At 38.9% G+C, this 11323-nt stretch overlaps 2 protein-coding genes across 5 annotated transcripts in view; both read right to left on the bottom strand.

Moving 5' to 3' along the window:
* Nucleotides 1-11323, bottom strand: part of LOC100940908 (torsin-1A-interacting protein 2) — a 24042-nt gene that overhangs the window by 7540 nt on the left and 5179 nt on the right. Inside the window, exons 1-2 of one of the 4 annotated variants that reach the window (XM_023510794.1) lie at nt 10417-10471; nt 956-1133 (exon numbers count right to left, since the gene is read on the bottom strand). In XM_023510794.1, the coding sequence (XP_023366562.1) occupies nt 956-989 (34 nt within the window). In that variant the 5' untranslated portion in view covers nt 990-1133; nt 10417-10471. Of the gene's footprint in view, nt 1-955; nt 1134-10052; nt 10105-10175; nt 10236-10416; nt 10472-11323 lie in introns of those variants that run through there. The other 3 variants (XM_023510793.1, XM_023510792.1, XM_023510795.1) reach the window with 3 other exon arrangements.
* Nucleotides 8095-10059, bottom strand: LOC105886604 (torsin-1A-interacting protein 2). Its single transcript, XM_012802725.2, has one exon. The coding sequence runs from the start codon at nt 9902-9904 to the stop codon at nt 9509-9511; it is 396 nt and encodes a 131-aa protein (XP_012658179.1). The 5' UTR covers nt 9905-10059; the 3' UTR covers nt 8095-9508.

The raw sequence follows: 11323 nt of genomic DNA, 5'->3' as shown, positions 1-11323 counted from the left end.
AAGACAGGGTCTCATTCTGTTGCCCAGACTACAGTGCAGTGGTGCAATCACAGCTTATGGCAACCTCATAATCCTGGCCTCAAGCTGCCCTACCACCTCAACCTCCCCAAGTACAAGGATTACAGGCATGAGTCACTGAAATGGCCTGAAATTTTCTATATTTTGGTTATATTTTTCAAAAACAATCTATCTCTTGGAGATGTAAACTAAAGTATTTACAAGTAAAATAAAATGATATGATGTCTTGAATTTACATTAAAATAATCCTGGGCAAGCAACAAATTCAGCATTATGTTGGTAAGACTTGAAGCTGGATGTTGGATACACAGGGGGATTCATTACCCTGTTCTACTTTCATAATATTTAAAAACTTCGACAGTAAAAAGTTTTCTTGTTTTTGTAGTTTTTGAGAAGAGGGCAGGGTGTGGGGGGAAGAGTTCGTCTCACTCTGGGGCCATAGGCAAGAGCCCCTGTACCCAGCTTATAAAAAGATTTTTTTTAAAAATACCCTCTTTCTTTTCTTAAAAATCTATTTCATATTTTACCAATTTTATATCTCATAAATACAAGCAGGATAAAGATCTTAAATTCCATCCTTACCTATAACTGAAAGATCAATCCCCTCTAAATACAGCACATCACAGGGTTTTTATAAATTTTAGAAACGTAACTCTAAAGGTCTATCATCTTTTTAAAAGATGGACTATATTTTTCCAATACGATAGGTTCCTATTACTGGAGTCTCTTAAGACAATTATCCTTCTTATAATTAGGGTCTCATATTATGGTAAGACTCAGTAAATATGAAAGAATAGTAACAGTTGTAACAAACTGATCCACTGAATAAGCTTTTTTACTTCAAAACTTCAGGTCTAAGTCATCAGACAATTCTCTCTCCACACAGCCCTAGTTTCCCACAGCACAAACCTCAGTGCTGTACAAAAACTAGTCTTACCCTCTTGAGGATCCCTAAATCCACTGTCGGTCATGTTTGTGTTCTATCTCTTCAGAGTTTGGGGTAGTTTTTTTAGTGTCTGATTTTCCTTGTGAAGATGTCTTGTTTTCCTCTTGTCCCAAGTCCCAACAGACTCATGCTTCCCGTGGACCCAGGAAACAAGGCATACATACAGTAACTAAAATAAAATGAAAAAAATTAAATGACTTTTTATTCATACAAAGGGGAAATGCCAATTTCAGCTTTATTCAATCTGCTTAGTTTGAATAGCTGCTCTCTGGAACATTTTAGTAAAGAAAAACTGCTTTCCAGCTTTCCAGTGTATTTGGAGATTCAAACTCCAAATCCTAGACTACAAAAAACAAGCTAACAGACAAAAATAAAACCAAGACCTCCAGACTATTAACCTTGCATGGACATCTCCTAATACATCCCAGTGAAAGTGAAAGAATATAAAAAGATCAAGGGACCAAAATCTCAAAGAGAATAGACAAAGCTAAAAAAACCTCTAAGATTAGAAATTTAAGTCACTATTTCCTTTACATCTTCAATTTTTTCCCCATATAACTTTCTCACAGTCTGCCTATCAGAGGTTTTCACTTATTAACAAGTCACAATGCACAGGGCTGCCTTGAGGTACTAGGAAATACACATGTGGACTGCTACCTGATTGGTTTTCTAATGGTATCTTATTGTAAAATACCGAGACAGATACCCCTTTAAACATGTGCAATGCCTTTTTATCCAGTGCTCCAAGAAGACAGATAAGGCAAAATTATTATGGGCTTTATACAAAAGAAATCAAAATCAGAAGCAGATTGTAAGTAATAAAAATAAAATCATTTTTGTTAATAGTTTCGTCTTATTTTCTCAAAAACAAATTGATCAATTAAGTTACTTAACCTTCATGACCTATAAAGGATTGCTATGAGGATTAAATAAAAAAAATACAACCTCAAAGAGATGGCCAACACAGAGAATATTTTGTAAATATAGGTACATTTAGCTATATTATCTCATGTCCCCAAGATACTATACATACAACCTCAAAGAGACAGCCAACACAGAGAGAATATTTTGTAAATATAGGTACGTTTAGCTATAATATCTCAGTTCATTTATATTTTTGTAAATATAGGTACATTTAGCTATAATATCTCAGTTCATTTATATTTTTGTAAATATAGGTACATTTAGCTATAATATCTCGGGGAATGAGATATTATAGCTAAATGTACCTGTATTCTCATTGGGCAACTCTTGGGACATCCTGTCTAGCTTTGGGCCGTGTTACTTTTTTATAGCCTAGTTAAGATGCTAACTAGACTTCTCTGTATTTTTCTCACAGTACTGTTTAGTAAAACTTAATTTTACCAGTTGAAAATTTTGATCATAAATGCCTAGCACAGTGTCTAGCACATATTAAGAACTCCGTATTTTTTTAAGAACACCATATTTTAAAAGAATATAAAAAGTGAATGAAAGCATGAATAGTGATCATGTACATAAAATGGAAGGCAGGAATTAAGGACAGACTCTTCTTTCTGGTAGTGCGCAATGCCTCAAATTTGTAGAGTTCCTTGTCATCCCTTTTAGAGTTGGAAGAATCTAAGAGTGAAAGAAGCCACACATAAAGGTACATGTCAAATGATTCCATTTATATGAAGTTCTAGAACAGGCAAATGATTATGACCAGCAGCAGAGAAAATAGATTAGCAGTTACTGGGAGAAGGTGTATGGACTAGAAAACAGCAATTAGGAAACCTTTTTGAAGTGATAAAAATGTTTCCTCTTTACTGAAGTGGTGGTTCCATTTGTCACCAAACTTAAAATCTGTATATTTATTGTATGTAGATTATCCTCAGTAAACTTTGTTGAAAACAAACAGAACTGAATGCTTTCAAAACTGTATTGAAAACTGGTTATGAGGTTAAAATAAAAGGAATCTACAAAGGAAAGCCAGCACAGATATTTCTAAAATCTTACAAATGCTTAACATGCATACACCTTTCCTGTCACAAAGCGTCCATCAATTCTGTAGCTCCCTTCATGCACATTCTTTGAAACAACCACCAGGGTGGCTCAAGTGGCTAAGGCGCCAGCCACATACACCAGAGCTCAAGGGTTCAGATCCAACCCGAGCCTGCCAAACAACAAGTACAACCAAAAAATAGACAGGCGTCATGGCCAGCGCCTGTAGTCCCAGCTACTTGGGAGGCTGAGGCAAGAGAATCACTTAAGCCCAGGAGTTGGAAGTTGCTGTGAGCTGTGACACCATAGCACTCTATCCAGGGCGATGGCTTGAGGCTCTGTCTCAAAAAAAAGTAAGAAAAGAAACAATCATCACCGCTCACAGTGCAAGGAAGCTGGACAAACAAGTTTCTTGACACACCCTCACAGTAAGTCACACAGCAGGGTATGAGGGAGGTCTGGAGGCCCCCGTTCCAGAGGCAGGTAGATCTTCTGACCGGTATCCAATCCCTATCAGATGTGTTCATTAGGAACCTGAGTGTTCCTGATGAGAATTGAGGTTGTTGGAAACTTTCTGTAGCTGTAGAAAAAACACTTCATAAGCATCCCTAAAAAAAAGATATCTTTTGCAACAAGGATCTGATGAAGACCTGTGTGCTGCACACAAGACCCTTATTTTAGTGAATCCCTTACAAGTTCAACTGTGAAATGTTGGTTTTCAGTGCCTCATACATGGAGGTGATGATACATTTTTCTACTTAAATAAAATTTAACCTCATTGACGACAGTCATCTCTACTTCCCTGTGACCCTGAAAACTCCCTCAGGGCTTTGAACAGGTTAAGGCCATAAAGTTTTATATTCTCCTTTTAGGCTGAGGGATATGCTTTACTTTTGATTTCCTGAGACCTCTCTCAAGAGGAACACAAATTTGCCTCACTTCCCTCTGCAAATGTTGCTGCTCTGTGCTGTCTTTAAAAACATACCCTGTCGGCTCGGCGCCTGTGGCTCAAGCGGCTAAGGCGCCAGCCACATACACCTAAGGTGGCGGGTTCGAATCCCCAGCCCAGACCCGCCAAACAACAATGACGGCTGCAACCAAAAAAAAAATAGCCGGGCGTTGTGGCGGGCGCCTGTGGTCCCAGCTACTTGGGAGGCGGAGGCAGGAGACTCGCTTGAGCCCAGGAGTTGGAGGTTGCTGTGAGCTGTAATGCCATGGCACTCTACCCAGGGGGACAGCTTGAGGCTCTGTCTCAAAAAAAAAAAAAAAACATACCCTGTCTGCTTCATCTCCCTGTACAATTGTAAATGCTTTGACAATCTGATCTAGTAGGTGCCACTGTGCAGTAGACCAAACCACCTTTGCACAGCAGTCACATGACCAAGTTTAGAAGACTCCAACATATAAAATTAAGTGTTCTGGCTCAGCGCCTGTAGCTCAAACAGCTAAGGCACCAGCTACATATACCAGACCTTGGTGGGTTCGAATCCAGCTTGAGCCTGCTAAACGACGACTACTAAAACAAAAACAAAAATAGGTGGGCGTTGTGGCGGGTGCCTGTAGCCTCAGCTACTTGGGAGGCTGAGGCAAGAGAATCACTTAAGATGAGGAGTTAGAGGTTGCTGTGAGCTGTGATGCCACAGCAATTTACCCATGGGGACAGCTTGAGGCTGTCTTAGGAAAAAAAAAAATTATGTGTTCTAAGGGTAACTACAAATCAATACATATTATATGCTTAAATATGAACTTAAAACTAATCAAGTTTTGAAAGTATTCCATTCTTCTTTTACTCAGTGCATTGTTTACCTATGTAGAAATGTATAATAAAAAGTGGATCTTAACTGTATATGTAAAGTTTCTTAAAAAAGAAAAAGAACTGAACCAGGTGCAGTGGCTGACGCCTGTAATCCTAGCACTCTGTGGGGGGTGTGTGTGTGTGTGTGGATCCCTTGAGCTTAGGAGTTCAAAATCAGCCTGAGCAAGAGTGGCAGGTGCAGTCTCAACTTTTGAGCAGTCTCAACTACTCAAAAGGTGGAGTAGAAAGGATGGCTCAAGCCCAAGAGTTTGAGGTTGCTGTGAGCTATGATGCCACAGCACTCTACCCAGGGCAACAAAGACAGTGTCTTGGAAAAAAAAAAAATGAGGTTAAGTATGGCAAAATGTTAATGTATTTTAGATCTAGGTACATAGGTGCTTTTTATTTATTCTCTGCATTTTTCTGTATATTTGACATAGGTAATCAATTTTAAAATTGAGAAACGAAATATATTAACCTTTGTAGTTAAAGTATTAAAAGGAAAGATCCATAGTATTAACTCTGTAAGCCCACATGCAATGACCTTGTATTACATAGGTATGCTTCAACCACAGGCTCCTATGCATTTTGTTGTAATAAGCCGAGAGGATACAGAACAGAGAAAGGCTGCCTGTGAGACAAAATCGGGGCTGGGAGAGCAGCAGGATCTTATCCATTCTCCACTCCATCCCATGAACTGCTAGTGTTATCATGGGGGTCAGTGAAAAGGAGAGGAAAAGAAGAAAACCTGGGGAGAGAAAGGAGTAGGTATCAGGAAACACAAAAATTGAATTTCTTTTTTTAAATAGAGAAGGAAATTAGAAGTTTAGCAGCTAAGGAAATCAAAAAAGAATCAGTAATTCCAGGACGGTAGTTCAGATATAAACGCCATCATGACTAATGTATGGCAATAAGGGTACACTAAGTGTATACCTTTTTTTATTTTTAAACATGTTTATTTTAGTGAATGATGCCATTCTAGGCTCGTAGAGATAAGAAACACATCCTGGCCCTTGAACAATTTACAATCCTGCTGTGGAAAGAAATAACAATAAAGCATACATGACTATAAATCTATATTTATTGAATGCTTTGCGTCAGGCAGCATTCAAAGCACTATATATTAACTCATTTAATCTTCATAACTGATTTAAGAAGCATTTAAATAATTCAGAATCATGTTCTAACAACTGGCTTTAATCACTGTGCTATGACTCTACCTTACTGCCTAGTTCTAACTTTTGCCTTCCTGCCCTGTATCTTTCTTGTCCTCAGGATTTACTCTGGGCCACATGATTGTATATATTATCACATTTAAACCCCGCAACAGTGTGAGGCAGGTATGGTTACAAAACAGATCTCACAGATGAAGAAACTAGATAGGTTAAAATGCCCAAAGTTGTTTAATAGTGTCAGAATTAGAAACCAAAACCAGCTAGTGAAAAGGCCATTATTTCTCCATCGAAAAAAAGTAGTTTTCAGGTTGTGTCCCCAAAATACCATAGAGACTCAAGGGCTGTCATGGGGGATTGGAGAGATGAAAAGGCCTCTGGCTCATCTCACTTGTACAGCCAGGGATATACAGATCCCCACACAGTGTTTGGATGCCGTGGCCTTATTTTTGCCTGTTCTTTCTTCTATAACTTAGTAATAAATCTTAACCTCAGTCACCTACATCCCATGAGAGCCTCCACCTTTTTGGTGGATGTATTTTCTTCCCAATCTGCCCCAGCATGTTTCCATTAACCCTTCCACTCCCAGGTCTGCCATAAAATAGGAAGTAGTTAGAATGGTTGCTTCAGAAATGCTACCATTATAAATATTATCAATACTTCCATACTAAAAAAAGAGACAAATATAACTTATACAATTTAAAACACCATATAACCTCCCCAGTCATTTGTTGTTATAATTATTTCTAACAGACTACTTATGTTTTAATAAAACTCATTATTCACATCAACTATGGGTTTTTAGAATGTGCACTATCTTAAGCCATATGAAGTCATACACGAAAGATCTAAGTTGCAAAGCTGCAAAGCCTTCCTAAATGTTCTCCTGTGCTTGATTTTATGTGCTCTACATGACGCTGGTTTCTGAGAGCTGCTCATGTAACAGGCATGACAATATAAACATGTATGAAGGCAAAGTACCCTTAATATTTTTGACTCCTTGCTTTTGCCCATATATTCACATATGTAGCTTACAATGCCACTGAACAGAGTTGTTTGTGAGGGCTGTTTTGACTAGTTTAAATGAGGGCTGTTTGTGAGGGCTGTTCTGACTAGTTTAAATGAGAAAAACAGGACTGAGCTTGTCCTAAAACATCAACAGTGATCTTCAGTCTGATATGAAACTTCTTTATATGTCACCAGCATAGCAAAGTACAATAAATATTACTACCTTGCAGTTTTATAAGAGTCTCAGCTCCTATTCTTTTAAGCCAGATAAGTAAACACGATGGATGTGCTACTACAGTGTTTCACAAAGTACAGTCCATAGAACACTGCCTAAGAATCTCCTGGGGTGCTATTTATAATATGCAGATACCTGGGCCCTACAAGCTGCCTAAGGAATCAAAATTTCTATAGTTGACCAAGAAATCTGTGTTTTTGAATAAGGTACTACTTAGGTATTGATTTGAGAAATCAATGGTCTAAGTCCTTTTGAACTGACCTTACTATATAAAGGAGTGACTGGTTAAAACGAAAACAAAGACCTTTTCTCTCTTTTGCTATTTAAAATTTCACATATAGAGAGTATTTCTTAGTGTGTGTCCTTGTAGCATAAGCATTTTCTGAAAACTGAAAAAAAAATAGGAGACAATATTGATCATAATACTACCCTCAAAAGCACTATCTCAAAGTAAATTTTCACTTTTTAGGATAGCGAAGGAGTTTGTAATTAAAGGTTAATGACAAACTTACTAGTCTTTACTCCATTTAGCAGCCCACACAGTTTATTTAGCAATATAACAAGAGAGAACCTCCATCAGGATAGACATAAGGCAGGTACAGGATAGATCCCTAAGGTACATTCTTTATACAGACTAACAAATAACTTTAGATTCCACAACATGTGGCAAGTATCATTTGTTGCATTCCAATAGCCATTCATTTCTCACTTCTCTCGTCTCAAAGAGCCCTGATTTTATCAGTAGATTGCCATGCCAGGCAATGTTCTCCTTTGCCAAGCTTCCAAGTGAACCACTATCATCTTCTTCTTCTTCTTCGTTTTTGTTTTGGAGACAGTCTCACTTTGTTGCCCTCAGTAGGGTGCCGTGACATCACAGCACACAGCAACATCCAACTCTTGGGCTTAGGCAATTTTCTTGCCTCAGCCTCCCAAGTAGCTGGGACTACAGGTGCCTGCCACAACACCTGGCCTTTTTTGTTGCAGTTTGGTCAGGGCTGAGTATGAACCTGCCACCCTCGGTATAGGGGGCTGGCACCCTACTCACTGAACCATAGGTGGTGCCCTAAACCAGTGTCTTCTAATGAGATGTAAGAAGAAACCTGCTATGGACTTTGGGGAAAGATTTTATTCCCAAATAAGATAGACTTGAAAGGAGAAAGCCTTTTTGCTGTTTGATACTTTCAGCCTTTGCCTGGGATTAAAATATCTGGTGCAACAACAAGCCATATTGCATTCATTGAGGAAACCACTAAAAGGACAAAAAGCAAACATGATAAGGATAAGGATCCCAGGGGAAAGAAAAAGCCTGGGACCTTGGTAACATTGTTGAGGTAATACACGAGCACTAGATACCTAGCATCTTAAACATTAATTTAAGAATTGTTCAGAGGCCTCTGAGATGTTTTCAATAGCTTTTTCTAAATTGCTTAGTCCTAATTCTGGATCTACGCTTTTTGTAACGAGAAGTCCAGAATGTGGCCAATGTTCAGCAAGACCTTCTTAGCATAGTACTAAGAAAGATGCTTGTTCTAGACTGTTCTTAACATATATGAAGTGAGGCTTGATAATTCTTTTTGTCATGTATCTCATAGTACAGGTACTTTTCCATTTCCAGGCCAGGGGAGGACATTGTAAATTCAGTTACCTCAAAGACAGGCTAATCTTTGTTTATGTAAAGCCAACTAAGTGCAGACTGGCAGCATTTCTGCATGTTTTTACATAACCTATGTTAAATATTGCCTAACAGATGTGACTTCTCTAACAGTGACCAGCTATCAATGTCACAGCCACACTGATCGGCCAGAATCAATGATGAACAGATGGCAATATAAGAATAAATTATATGATATATATAAACACACATACACACACACACCCCATAGTTGATCAATGTATATAAGAGGTGGAATTTAGAACTAAGTTCTTTTTATAATTTACTGGAATAATCTAAGATCCAGCTTCAATGAAAATGCTTTCCCACAAAAGTTACCATTAGAAATACCATTATTCAGCACACAGTATGGGGCCTCTTTCTAGGATTATCTTATTATTCTAAGGATCCATATTGTCATATGTCAATAATTAGGCTCTGCAACTTTTCAAGAGTGGCAACATAGTTCCAAAACACTGCTTAGAGGGAATGTGGATTAGTCTTAGTCTAGTTCTAGATGAACAGTCTGGCTTGAATACTGACTAAATTCATGCTGAACAACATATGCATAGGCCACAGAAACAGATCCAGCAATTGAAGCAGTTTTCCAAAGTAGTGATAGCATGGGTCAGGTTTAAAAATTATTAGTTTTTTCCCCATATTCCTTGGGCTTTTAGCACAAAACCCTTTAGAATCTTGATGATCATGACTGTTAGAGAAGTTATTTGCTTTGGCCGAGTTTTTTATTTAAGGTTTTGTCTGTTCTGGTCAAGATTAACTGTAATGCAGGGTTAAAACCAGCTACTCTGGAGTCATGTATTCTTTTTCTAACCAGTGGAGGACCCAGAAGAAATGGATGGCAAGCTTTTTCAAAGGTCCATCTGGTAAGATTCTGGGGAGCCCACTCAAGTGGGAAAGACCATGGAAGAACAAGGCTTCTATTAGCAGAATTATCAGGATAACACTCAGGGCAATAATCGGCTCTGTTAATACGGTCTAGAAATACTTGGTAACATTCATTTTCAACAAGTTCAGTTTGGTACAACCAATGGCCTAATTCTAAACTAGGGAACCACTGTTGTCCACAATCAGGGCAATGTGAATTATCTGAGAACATTTGGACCTACAAGACAGGGAGCAATGTAACAGCAAGAAGCAACAATGACAAAGAGAGACACCCAAATAACCAGTCCTAATACAGGTTTGGTTTAGCAATTGCTCAGTTCAACCAACATTACTCGGAGAAGATTAAATTTGGCTTGTACCGTATTGCAATTCTTCAAGATTTCGTTGTCTATTTTTCACTCAATTGCAACTCAGTCTCTGAACTCAGGGACCAATCCAGTCTATAATGTTATCAGTCACTTACAATGCTATTAGCCACTTACTAGCAGCACAGATATCAGAATAGCTCCTTCAAATTCCAGCTTCTCAAGAACAGATAGGCTCTAGGCTAAATTAGTTATTTTTTCTTATGTGTTATCAGCTGGCAGTGGTGTCACACAGAGGCACTTGGCTTACTCTGCTCTCTTGGTAAGATTATTATGTCTGCTTGGTGAAAGAGAGGAGCTGACGGGTCCAATGGATCTTTTGCTGGTGCTGGCACTCTTGCCGTTGTAATACACGTACCCAAATCTTAAGGCCTTGGCACTTTACAGTGATGTAAAAGGGTCTGGAAAACTTAACAGAGTCCTCTTGAGCGTGGATCCAATGAAGTCTGTCTTGGGAGGACCTTAATTAGGACCCCGTCCTGGAGGAGCGGATGTTGAGCTGGCTGGAGGATCCAGGAATGCGTCACAAACCTGTAAATGATAACACTTCAGACAACTCATATAGGTTTTGTAGTTGTTCACAATATGATTAGAAACCTGCATTTCAAAATATTTATGTCCATCAAGGTGGACGAGAAATGTCTCATGGGGTTTCCTTATGACAGTTTAACATGAATTCAAACCAATTTCACACATTAAGAGGTTTTTCTGAGGTGGGGGGAATTCTTGCTATCCCCTGGATAGTGTGCAGTGGCAAGATTGTAGCTCACTGGAACCTCAAACTCCTGGGCTCAAGCAATCCTCTGCCTCAGCCTCCCAGGTAGCTGGGACTACAAGGTTTACAGCACAATGCACACTTGATTTTTTTCTATCTTTATTAGAGACAGGTTCTTGCTCTTGCTCAGACTGGTCTCTAATTCCTGAGCTCCAGGGATCCTCCCTCCTCAGTCTCTCAGAATGCTAGGATTACAGGTTTGAGCCACCACACCTGACTTGGTGAGTTACTCTTATGCTTACAAGGACATTAGGAAAAGCTCTGGGGAATCATTTAAAATTTGTACTAGACTAGCTTTTTTTTTAGGACTATATTTCTTTTTTCTGCTTCTTTTGCACACTGGGAATACTAAGGTCTCTGTAATCCTATTTAACCTGGTAAAACTTTGAGATCTCGGCTCGGCACCTATAGCTCAACCAGCTAAGGCGCCAGCCACGTACACCTAAGGTGGCGAGTTCGAATCCCCAGCCCGGACCCGCCAAACAACAAT

This window comes from Otolemur garnettii, unplaced genomic scaffold, assembly GCF_000181295.1.
Source record: "Otolemur garnettii isolate 467f Iridium unplaced genomic scaffold, OtoGar3 scaffold00016, whole genome shotgun sequence".
NCBI lineage: Eukaryota > Metazoa > Chordata > Mammalia > Primates > Galagidae > Otolemur > Otolemur garnettii.
This window is presented reverse-complemented; position numbering and strand designations above follow the sequence as displayed.